Consider the following 21,990-nt stretch of genomic DNA (forward strand, 5'->3'; position numbering starts at 1 on the left):
CCTTGGGAGACACCACTATTTACCTCTCTCCATTCTGAAAACTAACCATTTATTCCTACCCTTCGTTTCCTATCTTTTCATCTGCCTTGTGCCTTATCTGGGAAATGGGGACAGCACTTCCCAACTTCTGCAGAGCATTGTGAGGAGACACAGCTCAAAGCTGCAGAGATGGGGCTATCCAAGAACCTGATGCACATGGAGGGGGGCTTCAGGCCTCAGAGTCTTGTCCCTTCCATAGAACAACAGGGTCAGAATGGACCACAAGGGTCGTCTGGTCTAACTCCCTGCCAAGATGCAGGACGAGTTGCGTCTAAACCATCCCAGACAGATGGCTATCCAGCCTCCTTGTGAAAACCTCCAGTGAAGGAGCTTCCACGACCTCCCTAGGCAGTCTGCTCTATTGTCCTACTGTTCTTATAGGTAGGAAGTTTTCCCTGAGATTTAATCTAAATTTGCCGTGCTGTAGTTTGAACCCATTGCCTCTTGTCCTGCCCTCTATGGCAAGAGGGAACAACTTTTCGCCATCTTTTTTATGGCAGCCTTTCAAGTATTTGAAGGCTGTTATGTCCCCCCTCAATCTCCTCTTTTCCAAACTAAATATACCCAGCTCCTTCAGCCTTTGCTCATGTGGCTTGCCTTCCATCCCTTGCATCATCTTGGTTGCTCGCCTCTGGATCCTTTCAGTTGCTCTACATCCTTTCTATACATTGGTGAAGAAGATTGGACACAATGCTCCAACTGAGGCCTAACCAGCACAAAGTTGAGCGGTGCTATCACCTCCCATGACTTGCACACTATGCCTCTGTTGATGCAATCTAAAATTGCATTTGCTTTTTTTGCAACAGCATGGCATTGCTGACTCTTGTGGAGGTTGTGATCCATCCCAATTCCCAGATCCTTCTCAGGTGTGCTGCTGCCAGGCCAGTTACCCCCCATTCTGTATTTGTGCATTTGCTTTTTCTTCCCTAAGTGTAGCACAGCACTTTATAAACCATTACCTTTGACTTTCTCTACAACTGTAACTTTAGGCCCAGCTCCCTTCTTAGCTGGTGTTGCTTAGTTCAGGGACTCCCCACTTTCATGGTCCAAAGCCTCCGGACCAGTCACAACACTATGACTATGGACTCCCACCATGTCCATCTGTGCTTACCATTCAAGGCTGGCAGGAGTTAAGTCAGGAGAATATCCTGAACCCATCTGCTGAGGGGCTGGATCTGGCCAGAGAGAGGTAATTCAGAGAGTGTCTCCATCACCTGATAGAAGCCTGGGCCGAAGCCCCAGGACCCAAATATCCCTGGCCCAAATTCAGATCTGCATGCAGTGGCTCAGCCCCTGTCTCTGGAAACAAGGTACAGACTCACCTCATTGAATGTAGCTGGTCCTTCAGTGTCTCCTGGTGGATCTCGATGAACGGGTTTAATGCCAATGCGGTCAGTTGAGAGCCAAAGCTGGGCTCTTTACAGGAAGTGCCATGGTTGGGTGGCTAAAGCATTAGCCCAGGACTCCTGGGTTCTAAACCCTCTGGGTACCGACGTTTCTCTGCCATTTGGCCAAGTCACTTCACCACACTGCACCCGTTTCCTTCCCCAAACTTTGTGCGTCTGCTCGATGGAGCGTGTGAACTCTCTGGGGCACAGGCTGTCTTTCCTGGTGTGTTTATGCAGCACCCAGCGGGAGGGAGGCTGATCTCAGGGAGAGGCGCTCGGCCCTGCCCAATACAACCAATGACTCATGATGCTTCCGCTGCGAAATGGAACGATTCTGAGTGAAGATGAACTGCAGGATGATAATGCGCTTCGGGCGGGAAATGGCCAGGAACTGCATCCCCCACTAGGAACACCAGGGCTCAGGTGTAGCGCCAAGAACTATGGGCAGAAAAAGAAACCCGCCATGTCAGATAAACAGGTGTATACTGCCAATGACCCAGCGGCTCCAGCATCCTGCCATCACAGAAATAGCTGCTGAGAGGAACAGCGCCTTCCCCTTGCCAGTCACCCATCCCCTCGCCCCATGCTCGGCCTCGTGCCCCTATATTTCCTTCCCCGAGGAGCAGAGCACTGGCATCTCTGGTTCAACTTTAAATCAACCAAGGCCTCAAAATGTGCTGTTAAAGCGCTCTCTCCCTAGCGTGGGCTGGAGCTTGTGACAGGGCAGGGAGGATAGAGACACCCACAGCGCATCCTAGCATTAGCCCTCCGAGCATCTGCATAGTCACACAAGAAATGCAATAGGGACCCCGTTACAGGGTGGGCTAGAGTGTATTCTGGGGCAGGGCTTAAATTCTCATAGATTATTTCCCAGAGCCCCCATGTTCCCCCAGCATGCTATAAAAACTCCAGGGCCCAGAGTGGGGGTGGGGGCTCGGGGCTCCAGCCCCTGGGCTGGAGGAGGACGATCTTGGGGCTTCAGCCTCACGGGAGGTGCCGGGACTCCCTGCGGGTTTGCAAATATTTACCAGAGCTCTAGTGTACAAGTATGTGGTGTGGCAGCGGGTTTGCAGGGGGTATGGGGCATGCTGGGTATATTTGTGTCCAGGGTGTATGTGTCTGTGTGGGGAGGGGGTTGTGAGCCTTAGGTAGCGTGTGTCTTGCGGGTGGGAGGGGCATCTGGTCCCCGGTGCAGGCACCCGGGTTGCATTTGTGCCTCAGGACTCTGGGCTGGATCGGGTGTGAAAGGCACTCGTCTCACTGTCACTGGGTGCAGGTTTTGCTAGCCCTTCAGCTCTCAGCTGATCCAGGCATTCACCCGGGTTTCTTGTCATCAGGGCATTGAGCCGCTGAACTTATGTAGGCCACGGGCTGGGATTCTCGGCTTCAAAGGGAGCAGAATTAGGCCAGCACTGGCTGCTTCTGAAAATTGCTCCCAGCTCTCTCCAGTGATATTATTACACAGGTCAGCAGTGCTGAGGTCTCCAGGCTGCAGCTTGTTTGCCGTCCTGGCTCTCAGTCTACATTTCTTCTGATGCTCTGAAGGGATCCCTTTGGAGTCCGTTATTGTTTGTACTTTATGATGTTACTCAGAATGCCCCGAGCCGCATTAGGTACGAGGGACTGTGCACTTTGCAGAGTGCCTCATTCAGAGCAGGCACATTCAAATTCAGTTAAAAAAAATTGTCAGTGGTGTCTGGACATGTCAGATGCTAAGGAGAAGGGGCAGACGACCAAGTCAGTTCTGACTGTCAATTTAATCATTGGTGTTGCATCCTGAGCAGAAATTCCTGGCAGGGGGATTGATTTATAGGGGCATAATACTCCTGAATTGTGTATCAGAAGGGCTACTAAGAAGCCTTTTTAAAAATCAAATGTCCAAATGGTTCACTCGGAAGCTTGAGGAATGGATGTTTTTTCCTGTAATTCCCCCTGTTTTGGAAAACACTCCAGGTCTTGGGGGCTCCCTCAGATGACGTTCTGCAATTGCACGCAGCCAGGCGGTGTGAGGGGCTGGCGTTGAGTCGGCCTGGGTCGAAGCAGAGCTGGCAGGTGGAGGGCTGTCTTTGCTGTGTCAGCGAGCAGCCCGGACCAGGAGGGACCTGACTCCCTGGGCAATGGTAGGTCTGGGAGCTGAGCTTTTCTGAAAATCGGACCCCGGGCATGGGTACTGAACATTGGATTATCCAGGCCGTGTCTGTCGCAACACAAGGCTTATTTTAGTGCCGGTGTGGTTACTGGGTGCTAAGAGTAGGGTGCCCAAGAGGTGGTGCGTGTGTGTGCATTTGTTCTCAGTTCCACCTGGGTGTTATTTGCTCCCCTTATGATAAACTGTCTCTTCAGCTAAGCTTCGTTGAACTGGTATACTGATGTTGTGGTTTGCGAACAAGCCGCCAGTCTTGATCTGCAATTGATAATGCGAAGATGCTGCCCAACAAGCTATTTGAGACTGAGTTTGACAAGGTGAATGCTCAGCAAGTACCAGGATGGATGGCTTTTAATATGACGATCTCATCTACCATACGAACAGGAACACTTACTGGCTATGGTCCAGAGCTGCCAGCATCACTGACTGACTGGAGTTCAGTTTGTGCTGTATTGAGGAATGTCAGCAAGATGTCTAGGACACTCGGCCAAGATTACAGTGTCTTGACATTTGATGGGGCTACATATTGCAACAAGATTCAGTGGAGGTCCTCTGTAAGGTCTGAAGCCTTGTTTTTGACTAAGCTTAGGCCTTGTTCTTACCTCATGGCTGCTGCTGTTCCTGATATGACTGTTACTGCTTAGTCTAAGTGGCATGTAGTCACATCTTCACATTCCTGAAATTACTTCAAAACAATGTAATATCAGGCTGTTAAGAAGGTGCTACTGTCTTAATAGTATCTACCACCACCAGATAAAGAAACAGATATTAAAATGCTTAAAGAAAACTTTGTTGGATAGCATTCTGTCTGGAAAGAAATCACTTATCAACAGTTGTGGTTGTAAAATCTACACTTCTTATTGTTTTGCCTTTATGGTCCCCAATTCTCTATTGTTTATCTGAATGATTTCTGTCTGGTTCTTTGATTGATTCTGTCTGTTGCATAACTAACTGTGCACTATTCAAATCAATTAAGGTGGTGGGATATGATTGGTTAAAGAACTGTTTCGTAATGGGCTAGGATTGGTGTTTCGTAGTACCTTAGTTTAAATGATTGGTTAAGGTACAGCTAAGAAGGACCCAAGTTTTAACTATATAAACTAAGGTCCAAAAGGAAGTGTTTTGGAACCTAATTCCAGGACCAGGACAAGGACAGAGCCCAAGAAGATCAGAGCTGCCAGACCTCAACACCCTGCCAAACACACTGTGCAGAAGCCGGAGTCCCCAAATGATCTAATCCTGATTGGCCACCAGGAGAAGTTTGTCTGCCTTATTGGGAGTGGTAAGCATTGTATGCTTAGTGTGTGTATTCTGTTTTGGTAGTTGTTCATAAATAGTGGATAAGGAGATTACTGTGTAAGGCTCCTTCACTGGTAAAAGATCCTGCAAACCCACAGTAGCATACACCTAGAGCGCTACAAATTTGGGAAAGGGTGTGGGTACTTATATTAGTTTCACCTGGAGTCCTATGGACTGGGAATGAGTGACCCTGAGCCCTAAAGTGTGAATTGAATAAGGGTAGGTGCCTTCTCCCCCTGGAGCCCTATGGATTAGGAAAGGGTGGAGGGGTGCCTTTGAGCCTTAAGGTATGAACTGGGAAAGGGGGGGAGTGCCTAAATTAACCGGGTTATGCCTTGATCCCTATGGATTGGGGTAAAGGCAGGGTGCCCTAGTGTGTGGGTAACACCTCAGAAGAATTTCAGAAACCTGCCTTGAGAATGGGTGGTATCTACATAGCAGAGACATTTCTGGCTGTAATTGGAAAGACATACGAGTAGAGTGGTCTGGAAGGAAGTGTCATGGAATCTCAGGTATACGGTAGCAACACGGCAAACAATCAACTTAAACACAAATCATGCAAGCGTGAAGTGAAGGCCCCGCTGTCTGGACTGTGGTGGCAAGCATTCTGTAAATGGGTACAAGAGAAGAAGATTGACTGTGATGTAAACCTCACCAAGGGCAAGCAAGCTGCAGGAATGTCAAAATGTGGTTCTCAAGCAATGGTGGAACAAGTCTCACAGCAAGGCTTTCCCAGCTCAGCGATGCCCTCAGGTATGGCACACATTCCGCGATTTTGGAACAGCAGCTTCCCACACCTTTACATTGTGAGATGATTAGATCAAAATGGTTGACATCCTAACGTCTTTCATTAGAGCAGAACATAAAAGCAATCAGAACCTGTATCTTGCGGAGGCTGTAGCAATGCTACCACTATCTTTTGTCTTTGACCGGACCAACTATGCCCACTGGGTATCTGTGTACATCAGTGATATGGCTGGCAGGTTATTCCCTTGAAGTTCATGAGCAGTTTGTGCAAGGAAATCACGCTGTGGCTTAGTCTAGAACTATTCAGCCAAGCCTGGACAGATGTGGCACTTGATCGAACAGTGAACTGTGATCGTAAAGGGGGTTTCATTTTGAAACCAGGAGCCTCGGCTAAATAGTTCTTCACTGCTCATCAGCACTCAGATCTCACAGCTTCCATGAAGGGACTGTGCGACATGGTAGACTCACCAGGCTACGCAAGGAGGCTGTGCCATGTTGCATGCAGCACGACGCAGGAGACGTGAGTAAGTTTGTTCACCCCATCACCGAATCCATGGCAAACCCATTTGATTTGAATGCTGACTTGTTAGCCCTCACCAACATTGCAACGGAGTTGCCACCAAGCTTGTTACTGCAAATGACGCAGGAATCAGAGCATTGAAACAGTGTGTGGAAGACAGATTAAATTCAGACACTGCAGGATTCTTTGAACCACTTGCCCAAGCACAACATCAAGACATTTGCATTTCTAAGCAACAAAATCAAATCAAAAGTTAGTCGCAATAAGAAAGTGACTATCAGTGCAGACAGGAAGTTTTTTAGCTATCTTGTAGTGGCTGCACGAACAAGAGAGATTGATCTGAAGGAAATTCACACATGAGCTTTCTATAGTTTCATGTGCCCTAGCATGTTCTGACAATACCCTGAATAAAACTGCAAAGAGCAAAATATTGCACGAATTAGAAAAAGAAACAGAGTCAGTGTATCAGCTGCCAGCATCCAACATGCCCACAGCTTAGATAAGAACATAAGAACGGCCGTACTGGGTCAGACCAATGGTCCATCTAGCCCAGTATCCTGTCTTCTGACAGTGGCCAATGCCAGGTGCTTCAGAGGGAATGATGAGAACAGCTAATCCTCAAGTGATCCATCCCATCACCCATTCCTAGTGGATGGCACAGCTGTTATACAATAGTCAGGCAAGTAGGAGCAACTAACTTTGCAGAACTTGCTGAACCAGGCTTCAGAATAGTATGCCAACCTCTACAGAGCTATGAGAGCTGCAGAAGTGTAGATTGTGTCTTTGGTCGATATAATGTCAAAGATGTAATTAAAGCTTTTGAGCATGCACTAAGGCAATCCTCTTAAAGCAATGAAATCCAAATTCATGATCCCAATGCGCCCGTCCCAGCACAGTAAGTTCACTGGAAATTCCAAGAATAAAGCCAGTCTGGTAACATTTTTTGTCAGATTCATGGTGCGATGTGGCAGCTAATTTACTTGGCCCAGATCAGAAAATGGTTGTTGAAGGCGGATTCAAGGATGGCCTCAGATGGAGTGGTAGGCCAAGAAGATCTATTCCAGGAGTGGTCAAATGTCCTGACCCTCCAAGCTGCATACGACGATCTTCAGAAGTTCAAGAGCCGGGGCACACCTGGAGGAGCCTGTTTCTCAATGCATCACCCCTCCCTAATAGGCGGCTTTCCTCTCCGCTTTCCCTGCCTCATGGCTTCACCTCCCAGTGCCATCCCTTTGCCACATGCATTGCGCTCTCCTCCTCCCTGGAACTGTGCCCTTCCCCCTCACCCTTTGGCATTCCTTCCATCTCCCAGAACATGTGCATTTCTTTTCCCTCCCCTCTCTCCCCCACAAACCCACTCCTTGGGCATGGCATTCACCCCTCCACCCCCCTAGAGCTGCCCACAGTCCAAAGGCTGCGTGTGAGATCCCACACGTGTACGAATCTCTGGGTCTGAAGCCACCAGTCCCTTGGAGGCCAGCGTGGGAAATGATACATGGACCTAAGCTGTGTAGTTCTGGGAACGGGGAAAGTAGCAGGAGGAGCATTTTCCCTGGAGCTCTGCTGCTGGTGGGCTGTGACAGATACTGTAGACATGTATCGAGTCAGCTTTGTGCAAATTATCTGTGTCTCTGTGGGCTAGGGATTGTGATCCTGGGGCGTTACAGGGTTCCCTGCAGGAACTAAAGTCTCCGGGAAGTGAGAGGGTAATCAGTGCAAATCCACAGGCTGGAAACAAATCTGGAGAAGCCTGACCCCCCCCAACTGGTTTGGCCTGGCAAACAGAGACGTGAGACCAGTAGAAAGTGCCCCGCCTGACACTGGGGTGGGAGGGAGAGATCACACCCACAAAAACTGACAGACATGGCACTATGCAGAGGGACAGGCCCTGTGAGAGGCCTGTAAGATTTTGGAAACCTGCCAGGCCCTCGAGGTGGCGGATGGGTGACCACTGGGAAGCTGGGCATGCATATAAACTGTCCAGTGTTTTCAGACTCTGGTCTCTCTGTGATGCTTTTGTTCTGAGTTGACCAATCCTTTGCTGTCTGCAGGCTGGCTGGTCCCTGGTTAACCCTGGCACTGCCCCTGAGAGCAAGCGCTGAACGAAAGTCTGGCCTGCAGAGAGGATCACGTGAACTGCAGCCTACGTCCCCTGTCTAGAGCGCAAGTCATGGGACCTCCCCAAGGAAGGTGATTGCTAGAGGCCTGAGACCTAAGGGGGTGCCCTCAAGGAGGCCCCAAGGGGTCAGAGATGCAGTAACCTCAGGAGTGGACAGGTGTCACCCTCACTGCCGCACTGCAGTCCCTGCGCCTGTCCCCGAGTGCTCGGCAAAATCAGCTACTGCAGTCGCAGTTGAAACCTGAAAGGTCACTTCGCTAAGGAGAAACTATACTCCTGTCCCCTCCACGCTGGCGAACGCTCAGCTCCGCGTGGGCGAGATGGGACGGCCCGGGGGTGGCTTGGCAGAGGTGGTTGAGCAGCAGAGTCGTGATTTGTAAGCTAAGCAGCTGATTCAAATACAGCACATTTTGGCTTAGATCTTAAAATAGACACGCAGCATCAGCCTCCACAGCTGCCCAGCTGGGACCCCGGAACAGAGACATTCCTTGTCTTCATGTGCTATTTAACCATATAGGTTCTTATGCTGCACTCAGCACCATTGGCTGGGCGGGTCCTGACGGTCCCAGGGAGTTTTATAACGACATGATGTAAGTCACTCGTGACATCGCAGTGACAAGAAAACTCTTGAGCTGATTCTTACGTCAGCAGCCTCCTTCCTGGGGGTTCTTTATCGTCCACTTCGGCACCCGGCAACCGCCGCATAAACAATACAAACCTCGTGCTAACCGAGTCCTTGGGCCAGAGAGACTTGGCAGAGCACCCGTGAGCCAGCGCTCACACCTGCCTGCTGGGAAAGCCCAGGCCCTACTGTTTGAGCTAAACGGGGGCCCCCAACACACTGACTGTACTAGCCCAGTGGTTCCCAACCTGTGGCGCGTGGGGGCTTTCAAAGTGGCCTGCCACTCCCTTTTTGCTGGCTGCAGAAAGGAGCCGCTGCCTAAAGACCCAGGCGGAGCGCGTTGCCACAGGGCTACAAGATCAGTGCAGGCTCTTGGCTGCAGGCAAGGGGACGGGAGATCAGCATTGCCCTCCCCCTGGCTGGAGCAGGGAGCACAGCAAAGTGCTGCGCCTGGGTGCCTAGGTGCTGGGGTCCCTGCTGGAGCCAGAGGCAGGAGAGCACTGATCCTCCATCCTCCTGGCTGCAGAAGGGAGCCACTGCCTAGGGTCCCAGGTGGAGCACACGGGGCTACAGGACGAGTGCTGTTTCCCTGCTGCTGCCAGGGGGATGGGAGATCAGCGAGGAGGCAGCCTCCTAGCTGAACTCCTTCTGTCTGGCTGCAAGGGGTGTGGGGGCAGGGGGAGGGGCCTGCTGGCAGGGACTGGTGGTCCTTCAGGTTATAAAAATGATATCTGTGGCCCTCCAGCTAGAAAGATTGGGAACCACTGCCCTAGAGCAGCTCTGGGCAGTTCTGAGTCCATCCACTAGAAGGCAGAGCGGTGCTATGTATACACACAATGCGTGTGGGTGCACAAACACACAACACAGAGGGCTGTTAGAGCAGCTACTTCTGGAGATTTCTCTGTCCACACTGCTGGGACAAGGAGGGTTCCCTAAGGGGTAGTCACCAGGGTAGGGCAGGGTTAGTAAGGTTAGAAAACATCCTGGTCTTGGAGGTTCAGTGCGTGGGGCCAGACCAGCACTTACCCATATGCCACTTGAAAGGACCGCTCAGTTACTGATGGGGAGCCGGGAGATCACACGGGATACTGCCAAATGCTCCAGCTGGGGCTGCAGCTGCAGGGAAAGAGAAAGAGAAGGTTGATCTGCTTAAATTTGCGTGTCGTGCCCAGGATAACTCAGGTGGGGGTTCCCGGGTCTGGAAAGATGAATCTGCCCAACATTTCGCCTCTTTACCTCTTTCACCCATGCATGGGAACATGGTGGTTAGGCGCTAGACGCAAACTCACTTAGCCAGTCCTTGCCCTGGAGAACCTGGAGGAGCCAGGAGGGTGGATAAACGCAATGGGTGATGTTCACCCCAGGGCAGATGGCCAGCACAAGGCCTCACATAAGCCCTCAGAATCAGATTTCAGTGGTGCATGGACCCCACATGGCCCTGTGCACTGGATTGCCCCTGAGACGAGCTCGCTGCTGCCAGAAAAGCCAGTTCCAAGGCAGAGAGAGCCAGGTCAGGGATCCTGAAGAAAGGAAGGATGATACAGCAGCGGAAGGTAGTAGCGACTCACAAACCAGGGTTTGCAGAAGCAAAGCACTGAGGATGTCAGAGACCCCGTGAATCTGTAACATCTGGAACACTCCCAGCTCTGGGAGGAATCAAGGGAGCAGGCAAGGTGGGGAAACCCAGGGAATATTATCAGTCTGATTCTTGCTTTGACCCCGGATTTGAACTGGTACACCCCATCACACCGGGTGCATGTAGGTCCCAGCATTCAGGGTTTCAGCCTGACTTGATGGGAGGCTTCTGAGCAGGTGCATTGCAGGCTGGGACCTGTCCAGGCCACAGTCCACGCCTTTGTGCGGAAGACAAGTGACTTTACAATCTGCTCTGTGACATACAAACTAACAGGTGCGGCCCTCAGCTTCTGGGCAAGGTGCCAGAATGGCCCTCAGCAAAGCAGAGCTGCCCCTGCAGTAGCTGCACTTTACAAATGAAGATTCTGTCTACACACCCGCGGGACCCTGCTTCCATTCCACTTGTGTCGTGAACTGGGTACAACCCCACTAGTGAGAGGCAGGATGTGTCTACACTGCCAAACACATCCCACAGACGTGAGCCTCGGAGCTCAGGTCAACTGAATCAGGCTCACACGACGGGGGTAAAAATAGCAGTGTGGACGTTCTCACTCAGGCTGGAGCTGGGCTCTGAGACCGTGCCAGGGAGTAAGTAAGGTGACCACCTTGTTGGATGGAAATAAGGGAAAACAAAATGAAAAATAAGGGACAACGCTTTCTTTTAAGGGAGTTTTTAGGGAAACACCATTTCCCTTAGCAGAACACGTCTGTTTCTCTGAAGCGCACGTTTCTGCTGCCCTCAAGTGTACAACGCAATTATCATCACCGTCGATATAACGTTTAAAGGGTCCAGGGCCATTCCTTGGAATAAGGGACAGGAGGCCACGCTAGGGCCTCAGAGCCTGGGCTGTGCTCCAAGCCGGAACCTCTACACTGCTATTTTTAGCCCCACAGCATGAGCCCCATGGGCCTGAGTCAGTTGACCCAGGCTCTGAGACTTGCTGTGGGTTTTTTTGCAGTGTAGCCACACCCGCAGTTCTCCCAGGTGCATCCCGAACAGTGGGACAGGGAATCACTAGGATGCCATTTGTCTGGTTTTATACCAGAGGGGCCTCTTTTTAGCTGCTTTGTTCCCAGCCCACTATTGGGATGAAACTGGCTGTGGTTTTGTCCGGGATCGGCCGGTGGATGCCCTTTGGAAGAGTGTGACACTCCAGCCGCCCCAGCGTGACCTCGCACTGCATGTGTGTGAGTTCACGCTGGCGGTGGGGTGGGGTCACGCTGTTCCCAGAAGTGCTGGAATGCCTGGTATTCCGGGAACACCTGAGTGGCCACCTTCGGAATCTATACCAGTATAAGATACCTTGATACCGGCACGACTGCATCCACATTGGGGGCTGTACTGGTATAACTGTTTTGGTTAAAGCAAAAACATGTCTCTAACCTACATGATTATACCAGGACAACTGCTCAGTCCAGCCCTAACCCTTTGCCCCATGGCATCCACACGCATTCCCCAGCAATGAGTAATTGAGTCCCACTGATGAATGGCTGGTTCCAGGTTGCAGTGCCAGGTATCTGCAGAGAGAGAGGCGTGTCTGACGTGCAGTGAGAACCTGTTTGAGGGCAGGGCTCCCAAGGGGAAGGACACAAAGAAATCAGCAAAGAGATTTTCTTTTCAGCCTCCTCACCTTCTGAACGTCTCATTCCAGCCTAGCCCGGTGGGGTCACCTTCACAACGTCCCGGTGCTCCTGGCCTTCTGTTGACCAGTCTCTCAGAGGGACAGAGGAACCCTTCCCCCCCCCCACATCCGTGTGAAATCGACTAAGCTGGAAACAATCATGCAGCTAAAGGTGAGTAGCTGGGATCCCCTGCACTGCATCATCCGAAATCTTTGCAAATTACACTGACATTCCCACCCACTAAACTTCAGCTCCAAAAGGGATGGGGTAAGTGTTTAGGAATAAGAGTGTCTCCCCTTCCCTGCATTTCCACCTTCTCCCTCTCCCCTCTGCTGAGGCTCTGGGAGGACCCCTACCCTCATTCCAGGGTCCCCCTGTTCTCTCCCACATGGCAGGAGCACTGGCGTTGTTTTCCTATTAATAATCCAGCCTTAATAGGGTGCATTGCAGAGTGAAACAGCCCCTAGGGAAGATAAGATAGAGGGAAACTCCCCTGACTTTGCTGGTCAGAGCTTTCCATTTAATGGGGAGATCATTATCAGCAGAGGTCAGGGCCCATGGAGCTAGTGTCCTTTTCAGGTAGCAGGTGTAAAGAACAGGAAGGCCCATCAGGCAGATTCTGGCCCCTTTAGTCCAGTGGAGTAGTGCTTAGCCCACAAATTGCCCACTGACTTTCATGAGATAAGGTGCTACTCAGAGTAAGGGAGGGGGCTCAGAGGCTGGCCCTGGGTGAAGAGTTGCTCTCTCTGACTGTCCCTGCAACCTGGAGAGTTACTCTCTGACCTGAGACACCCTTGGCATTTCCACTGGCATTTGACATTCTTCTTCACTTTCTTTCCTCAACTCTGGGGTCATTTTGCCATTGCTGCAAAGCCCTGAGCCAGCTGCCCATGTAATGAATGGCAGCATTCCCCATAACGCTGCAGGAGTGAGCGATTCTGCTGCCTTTCACCCCAAAGGTGAGGGGGCAAAGGAAGTGCTGTACAGATGTGTGATGCCTTTGAGGATCTCTCACCCTAGGAGATCTCACATTTATCCCACATATTATCTTTGTGTCCTGAGCAGCTGTCATGGGTCACTTTCATCCCAATTCTGTGACATTCCCCTTCCCCCTGGGAGAAGGAGAAGCAGATCAATGGGTTCCCAGGGGTGTCTAGGCTGTGAACTATTGCTCTGTTAATTCTAATTCTAGCAGACCTCAAGTACCACAGGAATGACAAGCTGAGATGGGGAGGGGGGGTTTCTTTGCAACTTTTAAACCAGTAAATACCACTGCCCCTTGCTAATCTAAGTCAGAGCGCAAATAGCCAGTTCACATGGTGGGCATAGTGTGTGAACCAGAGCACAGAGTGAATGTAGTGTGAAACAGTGCACAGGTGAAATGCGTGGAGGCGAGTGTGTATAGAACAACACAGCAAATGCAAATGGAATTATTCTTTAGAGTTGGGATTTTCAGAGGAGCCCTAGGAGAGTTAATTACCCACGGACTTTCAACAGGATTTGGGTGCTTGACTCCCTTAGTCTGCTTTGAAACTTCAGCCTAAAACATTGTCTCCTACGAACTGTCTCCAGAGGGATCCTCCCTCACACAGCTGCTAGAACATGGCTGCCTCAGCTGGCAAATAAGATCAGCAGCCATCAGCTGGTGAAACGAGGCAGCCTAATGCCTTAGCAAGTCACCCACCCCAGAGCAGCAATCACTGCACGGAGCTGGGACAGCACCACCTTGCTGGTTGCTTGTGTAGTTATGGAGGGGGGCTTATGAAAATAATAGTTAAGGTCAGAATGAAACAATAGGGATGCCTCTCAGAGTGCATGCCGCTGTGCAACTCTTGCAGCTTTGTTTTCTGTGTCCTGCAGTGTAAGTTAGCTGCTCTGCTAGAGACAGCTGCCACTGGGGGGGGAGAAGATTCATCACTAGGCTATGCTCTGAAGGGCAGAACCTTTAGCGATGCATCATTTCCCCCAGCATGGCACAAGGCTTGATCGGGGTGTGGTTATGGATACAAGCCAAAATCCCACCCTGGGGTTTGAACCCGCCACGCCCTAGGGCCACAAAGCGAGGCACACAGGTATGGGAACACGCAACGCTTCACACAGCAATTCAGCAGGTGACTCAGCAAATGCTGCATGAATGAGATTCATAAGTGAAACTGCCGCTCCAGCCCATTACACAGCCTTCCTGACCATGAAATGGGACCCAAGTGGGCGAAGCCCAGGGGAATTCACCAGCAGGAATTTGCAGCCCAGCTGATGAAGTGCAAGATTGGAATTCAAGCCACTCAGTGAATTCAGCCAACATGACCCTGCGGGCTCAGCGAGTGGGAAACCTCTCCTACTAGTAGATGCCCCGTGTGGTGAAAAGTACAGCGCAGGACTGGGCTGCTGCCCCGTTGGCTAGGCAGGCAGGCAGATCCAATGAAGCGGGTACAGCAGACGGCGAAGGGCCCATCCCAGCTCTGCAGCCCTGGATCTCACCATGAAGGCTGGCTGAGAAAACGGCCGCGTCTTTCTGCAGCAGTGACACATGCCAGCTTCAGCATCTGGTGCCTCGCCATCAAAGGCCGGCCGGCCAGTGAAGGCTGGGAATTACCGACAGAGCTCTTGTCCCCTCCGTAGGCGTGTGATTCCTCCAAGTGTCAATGGGCAGTTTGTCCAGAAGAGAGCAGAGCCCCACTGAGAACCTTCCCCTAGAGGGAGGAAGATGAATGCAGCTCATCCATCAGCTTCCCCAGCAGCACAGCCACTGGGGCAAATGCCCTCTTTATAATCCCTCTCTCTCACACAGCACAGTCACTTGGAAGTTTCAAAGGCCAGGATCATTAGCCCCCTAGAGGCCTGGGGTGTAGAAGGGACTTGCCCACAGTCCCCCAGCAAGCCAGTGGCAAAGCCAGGGCTAGCCCCCTACATCTCCTGAGAACTACTCCCCTCATCACTGGACCACCCGGATTATTAATGGAGGGGCAACTTGCAGCCAGCCCATCCTGCCTTTCATCCCCTATCCAGGGGCTGGCCCCCACTGCAGCCCTTGAACAAGTTACCTCCTCAATATCCCTCGTGTGCTAGCCTCCTCTTCCCCCCTGCCTGTAAATACTGCTCCAACCAAAATCAATGCAAACCTCACATTGACTTAAAGAGAGGGCAAGATCAGACCCATAGAGCAGAGGTAGAGAAATTAATGCAACTGACAAGCCACCTGCAACCTGTTCCGATTCCAGGAAATACACTTTGGACATGCAAATTCCATTCAGAGCCAGACCAGTTCACTGCACTGCGATAAGGAAATGCCCTGCAGCATCTCCCCCCTCCCCCCAGTGCTATCTGATCTGCTCTGTGCCTGGATCAACGGAGGAAACCCCCTTCTGTGCTCAGGCAAAAGGGCCTCTCTGCCCATCCCCTCGCACTGCCTGCCTTTATAGACACACAGATGCCACAAAACACTGAGACACTTGTATTTAGCTAAGGAAAATCCCCCTCCCTAGCACAGCTCATCTGTATTTCTGTCCCCTCTTTACTGCTGTGACCTGTCCATGCCTAGGGTAGACCACCTGAAAATGCCACGGTCAGGGCAAGCTGCAAAAGAAGAGCAGATTCACCCAGCACTGGTGGGTGACACTGAAGTCAGACTTCCCAACCAGCTACAAACAGTGCTTCTGATTCCCTATACTGGTTGTCAAGAAGCTAACACAAAAGTATACACAGCCCCCTTTATTGCATTTCAGTCTGACTCTCAATCAGCCACTAGGTCCAGTAAAGAGACCAGTTATTTAAAACTCTGTGCTCTTTACCAAAAAGTTCTCCTGACCCCACAGAGTCAGCCACATTAACAGCTCAATATGAATTTGGATCTTACCCAAAATACCACGCTGCCAGCCAATCAGTAACTAAAACTAAAGATTTATTATAAAAGGCAAGAAATAAAGTAGGTGAGAGGTGTTATGTGATTAAAGCAATCACATACATACAAATGATTTGTAAGTCCATATGTACCAAGTGTTCAGTAGAATCATGGAGTTTGCAGGCTTGTACAGTCCCTCTGGTGTACATCCAATCCCACCTGGATGGGTCTCTCAGTCCTTTGTTTCACAATTACGGCTTCAGTAGCAGCTGAGTTGATATTGAGCCTTAGGTGGGAAGCAGGAAGAAGACTGAAGACAATATGGGTGGCTGGGGGTGCAGCTGCTGTTTCTGTTCCTTTGCCAGGCTGCTTGTGGAAATTTACAGAAATAAAATGGTTCCAGAGGGGTAGCCGTGTTAGTCTGTATACAGTAAAAACAACGAGAGTTGTGTGTCACTTTAAAGACTAACAAATGTAATTTTTGTAGGCATAAGCTTTCTTTTATTTTTAAAAGCTGAGTCTCACAAAAGCTTATGCCTACAACAATTACATTTGTTAATCTTTAAAGTGACACACAACTCTCGTTTTTACAGAAATAAAATGGAACTCCAGGGTCACCTGGGCAAGTCCTGGTGACTCATAAGGTGTGGCCCCTGGGTTCTTTCCCTGGGTTTATTGTAACTTTGGGTTCCCCTAATGGGCCATTAAGCAGTTTATTGCTGCTGCCATCCTGTCTGGGGAGTCGCCCAGAAACGCAGCACAAGTTGAAATACCGATACATCAAACATACCCGTACATTCCAATACAAATATGACCCAAACACAAACAATATCATCATCCTTAGCAAATTCTAACCTTTCTAATGGTACCTGACATGGTCTATCCCGTCTGAATTATTGTAATTTTGAAATGTTGATGTTAAATAATATCATAAATGGTCCCCCTCATCCAGACAGCGTCACAATTGCTACTTGGGACATGTGCAGTGGAAAGCAAGCAGTGATCTGGTAGTGTCACACGAGCGCTCGTACAGCTGATCGTCACCGCACACAAGACCCGGCCCACACTGGGATCTTTGCTCGTTCCCGCTCCACTTGTTTAAGTAAAGCAGGGGTTCACCTCCCTCTCCTCCAATTAAGTTTCATTTTGATCAGCACCTTGGCTTGGTCAGGTCCCTGTGGGACCAGAAGCACCCATCCCCGTTCGTGTTAGGGAGCTCTCCCAGCTAACACGGCCCAGGCCTATAACTTGTCAAGTCGGGTCAGATCAGCCAGAGCCAGGCTGAGTTTCCGGAGCCAAACCTGACACCGGCTGAAACTGGCCTGGTTTCATTATGAAAATGAAACGCCCAGAGGCCCACTGAAAAATTTATGGAAACCAAACAAAAAAAAAAAATCACATCAGCCAGCCAACCAACAGGCATTTGCTATCTCTGTGTAAAGCCACAGCCACTTCTGCAGTGGGGGACTAAATGGCCAGTTGTCATCGTGGCCCAAGGCTGGGAGGGGGTCCGAGGACCTGTGTGGATCAAGCTATTTATTAGACAGCCGGAGGATGAACAGGAGGTTGCATTTGCAGATGGCAGCCTAGGGGCAAAGAACGCCCACAGCTCTCTGTACCCCATCTTAGCCGAGACCTGGCCAGGGCAACCTACCCCTTCCTGCCCTCCACTGCAGCTCAGTGTAGGCAACACTTTCAAACGTGCCTAAGTGACTTAGGAGCAAGATTCCCCGTGGCTGTTTGCTAGGAGCCTAAGGAGACTGTAGTTTAGATCCTCAAAGGCTCCTGAATGCCCAGGAAGGGAGAGCACCTTCAGGTGATGCAGCAGGCCCCTGCCTGGCTGCTGAACAAAGCAGCTCCCGTGGACCTTATCTGATCATGTCCGAGCGAAGTCACTTTCCACCGTGTATTTGTTCAGCAGGTGGAATTGGCTGCCCAGATCCTGCTGTGCTTAGCTGTCGGCCAGACGCTCGGTGCCCACATTCCCTGCCAGGAACCCTCCGATGCAGAACTGCAATCCATGCTCAGCCGCCATCTTGCTCCAGGTGTTGGCTTACTGGCTCCAACGGAGGCTGTTTTACCCGGCCAGGCCCTGAAGTCATGCCCGGTAAACGTCAGCCAGACCTCGTCCCGCCTCCAGGATGTGAGCACCTCACCGTGGGCGTACAGGTAAGCCACGGACAGAGGAGCAAAGGGCGTCTGGGTTCAGGCACTGCCGCTGGGCTTCAGAACGTGGAAACACCCCACCCCCATCTCTCTCCAGGGTGGCACTGCATTTCCTTTCTCTGACCCACCTCCTCCCCTCGAGGGGGTGGATGGCTGGTTCTGCAGGATTAATTATCACTCTCCGTGGCACATCTAGAACATGTCCCTCTTAAAAGCATCTCAACACATTCCAGGGGCATACTGCACTTCGCAGTCGGACACCCCGGGGAAGGAAACTAACCAAGACATGGGAGTGCTGCCAATAGCTACAGCCTACACCCCATCGAGCTGTTGCTGGCTCAGGTTCATAGGGCCATTTTTTAATCACAGGTCGTGCTGAACACGGCAGCAGGGACCGGACAGCCATGCACCGCAGGCACCATGGTAGTGCTGACTGGTTAGTGACACTGTGGCATTTGTCCCACTCTGTGCCTCAGTTTCCCACCTGTGAGCTCAATCAAACACTGCCCAGCCACCACCAATCAGCTCTTGAATGTCAGTGCAGCGCCACACATGGCAGGGGTGGGAGGGAGGAGCAGCACTATTAACCCTTTCCACCCCTAGCTCAAGTGCCACCGCTCTATTTTATTAGGTGACCTCATTAATCCCCTTTGTCTCAACAGAGTCAACGAAGACCCCCGCCGGTATCCCCGGAGGATGGTGGAAGCGTACTGCCTATGTGAGGGCTGCCTGATAGACCAGAAGGAGGACAGGTCTGTGCGGAGCGAGCCCTTTTACCAGGAGGTGCCGGTGCTGCAGAAATCCGGCCAGTGTGAGGCAGGTCAGTACGTTTACCAGCCCAGCCTCCTGCAAGTCGCTCAGTTTTGCATTTGCAGTTTTCCTTGACAGGCAACAGCTGCAAAATGCTTTCGCCCGTGGCCATCACGCTGCAGCCTGTGTCACTGCCCCTGCCAACACAGCACTGCCACAGTCATTACACGGGGGAGCAGAATGAACGCTGGAGCCCCAGGACCCAGGGCTGGCTCGGGTAGTGTCCCTGGAGAGAGACAGAGGAAGTACCACGGCGATCTCATGGATACCCATCTAAGGGCCAGCACATGCACCACACCCTCCGCTACAGCCGCTCACCTGTAGCGCACTCTACAGGGGCCTTTCCAGTGGCCAGTCCCATTGCTAACCTGGTTTTCTCCTGAGTGACTTCTCCACAGGGCAGGCTGCCCACGTGGCTCTCGCCCAGGCAACGGTTGAGTGCCCCAGTTCATGGTCACACACAGCTTCAGAGGACACCGATAGCAACCTGCCCCCTTTTGCTTCTCACGGGTTCTGCAGAGAAGGGAGATCCTTTGCTGGGATGGACACGAGCAGCAGATTCCACTTCGGACTGTAGCGGTGCTGTTGTCAGAAATGTCTTTGCAGCCTGGAGAGAAGTGGAGCAAGTGGGCTGAGGTGCACTAGTCGGTTAGCAACATCCCGGCCTTTGGGAATGCTCGATTCATAGTCAGATGTGAGCGGACGAGGCCCCATTAGCAGCCACGTAAACCCTTGTGCGCTGGTTTAAAAGACAAACCCGCTGTGCGTGGCAGCAGTCCATGCAAACCCTGCTGCGTGGCCGCAGTGAGCTGGTGCGTTTGGCATAAGTGCGCTTCAAAGCAGCAGCACCATTGGTTGGTCTTTAGTAAGGGAAGAGATAGCGTCACGCCCTGGCCCTAGCTGCAGTCCTGCCGCTCTGTCCTTGGAGGCTGCCAGAAGGCAGGAGGGGGAGATGGCTTCCTATCCAGGGTGAACTCATTTCCCCCCATGGCAGGTGTCCACAGAACTGGGCTGTGAGGTAACATCAGCCCAGGGAAGATCTTATTGCTAGTCCTCTCCGCTAATAAATGTTACTCACCTTGCTTTGGTGCCTCATTATTGGTGGCCACAATGTCTCACTGAGTTTGTAACTAGCTGTAGCCATGCTTTGTTTAGCTAAGGCTTCTGGCACCTCACCCCTGCCCAAGGCGGAGGCCGGCGAGAGGCTGCAGTCTGGTTACAGGCGACGCCACGCTTCCTTTCCCAGCCGTGTAGCTGACATGGCTAGTGTCACCCACTCAGCACGCTGTCCCGCAGGACAGCCCAAAACACACAGTCCCACGTGCTGCTGGCGCCGCTGTGTATGCATCTCTCCTGTGGAGGTACTATGGGATAGCTGCCCACATTTTTCCCACAGTGCCCTAGTGCAAGCAGACTCAGGCATCATGCTGGGTGGGAACTCAAGAGAATAGCTGGTGGCTGAAGTGGCTGTGTCTACAACTCCACCAGGTGTCTTGCGCCCAGGGCAGATGCGAACTGGTTAAAACCTGCAGTGGTATTTGTGGGGTGGACGGGGCTTTAATTTTCTCTGGCGACTGCTGGTGACATTCAGGTTCTCCCTCTCTGAAACAGGTTCTCTCAGCAGAGACGTAGCCAGTAATGGGTGGGGTGGGGGGCATCATTTAAGAGCAATAAGGAGCCCTTGCTGTTACCCCAGCCAAGCTCTTGTAGAAGTTCACAAACCACCTCGCTGAGGCTTCCTCATTTTTCATGGTCACACTACCCCAGCATTTCTAGGCTACCGCCTGGCCAGGAGCAGAAGCGATGCAATAGCAGGAGAAGCCCAGCCTGCTTTTCAGGCTTAGAAGAGGGGAGTATTTAGACCATCATCCAGGCTTATGCAGTAATGGGGGTGTCCGGCCATCAGTAAGAACAGGCCTCATCCTATTGCAGGCTCAGTAAAATGTTTGGGCTCTAATTACACAGAAGCTACAAAGCTCGAGACACCCGAATCCCCTTTGGGCAGCGTGTTTAATTACAAATATGAAGCTTGAGCTGCTTTTCATCAGCTTGCTCTCAGCTCATTGCCCAGTCCTTACTGCCTTATCCTCGGGTGCAATTTTGTGTCATTGTCTTTATCACCAGGAGGCTCTGGATGGGGAGAATCTGGAGATGGGAGACCCTCCATCACTGCAGGGTGATTCCTCTCGGTTTGGATGGAACTGGCCCTCAGGGGGAAGTAGTGATATTGTACCAAAATACTGCAGAGCTTTCATGTGCCATGGGAAGGCGTTTTGTGCATGCAGTTAGAGGCTGATCAGTGTAGTTGGGGGCTCACAGGGGCCTAAGGACGGCCCTCTACAGAGAGAAGGCAGCTGCCACAGGGTACACTCACCACAAGGGCACCTCCTCCTGGTTGTTCTGCGGATTAGCTCTTTCCAGCTCCGATACCCCCTTCTGCCGCTCGTTGTGTGCCTTGCTGCCTCTCTCGGAGTCACCAGGCACTCTGCCTTCATGGCCCTCCAGGTAACAAAGTCTTTCTGTACAAACTGCCCCAAGCAGTCTTCCCATTCACTGCCCAGATGGTGCCACTTCCCCAGGGACTGGCAGGGGAACCCAGGCTCACCCTCCCAGCTCTGGCACCCTTTACACAGCAGCCAAGGTCTGCACCATCCTAAACCTTTCTGCTGTTTCCCTGAGCCTTTTCCTGCATCCTCTCCCCTAGGTTTCTCTTCCTTCTCTCTCTGAGGTCCAGAGAATAGCTACAAACTCCTTCACTGCAGCCCCTTTCTGCTCCCCTCTTCCTGGCTTTATCTGAGCCTTGCCTGCTCCTTCTCAGCTGGGTGCTGTCATCATTCAGGGGTTATTTAGGCTACCTAATTCCCCTCAGCTGAGGCCTAGCTGTTGAATTGGGCACGTCGCAGCCTCATTAACCCCTTCCAGGCTGGTGTGGGGTGCACACTCCCGCACAGTAGCACACTCGCTGCCACAGGGACGGTAAAGCAGCAGGCCGCTGGCATGGTGGCGGAGCAGTCCCCTGACAAATGCATGCCTTGGTT

General features: G+C 51.6%; 1 protein-coding gene and 1 long non-coding RNA gene across 3 annotated transcripts; one reads left to right on the top strand and one right to left on the bottom strand.

Annotated features, from left to right (window-relative positions):
- Positions 1-1,774: 1,774 nt before the first annotated feature.
- LOC137157404 (uncharacterized) lies at positions 1,775-21,698 on the bottom strand. The gene is made up of 3 exons (XR_010921114.1): positions 21,327-21,698; positions 9,907-9,996; positions 1,775-1,865 (listed from the first exon to the last, which is right to left on the bottom strand). It is a non-coding gene; the product is annotated as an uncharacterized lncRNA (long non-coding RNA).
- Positions 12,228-20,016, top strand: LOC137157403 (interleukin-17D-like). 2 transcript variants are annotated; one of them, XM_067554666.1, is made up of 3 exons: positions 12,228-12,309; positions 17,895-18,145; positions 18,805-20,016. In XM_067554666.1, the coding sequence occupies exons 1-3, from the start codon at positions 12,298-12,300 to the stop codon at positions 19,025-19,027; spliced, it is 486 nt and encodes a 161-aa protein (XP_067410767.1). In that variant the 5' UTR covers positions 12,228-12,297; the 3' UTR covers positions 19,028-20,016. The 2 variants fall into 2 exon arrangements, with proteins under 2 accessions (XP_067410767.1, XP_067410768.1); XM_067554667.1 differs by having other exon boundaries at positions 12,239-12,309; positions 17,898-18,145.
- Positions 21,699-21,990: the final 292 nt, after the last annotated feature.

Source organism: Emydura macquarii, unplaced genomic scaffold (assembly GCF_026122565.2).
Source record: "Emydura macquarii macquarii isolate MOO-44397 ecotype Brisbane River unplaced genomic scaffold, CSIRO-AGI_Emac_v2 contig_1483, whole genome shotgun sequence".
In the NCBI taxonomy this organism is placed as follows: Eukaryota; Metazoa; Chordata; order Testudines; family Chelidae; genus Emydura; species Emydura macquarii.

Excerpts from the sequence above, each read along its gene's own strand:
- LOC137157403 (XM_067554666.1), top strand. Across the intron at positions 18,146-18,804 it reads ACCTCACCGTGGGCGTACAG|AGTCAACGAAGACCCCCGCC; the intron begins GTAAGCCACGGA and ends TTGTCTCAACAG.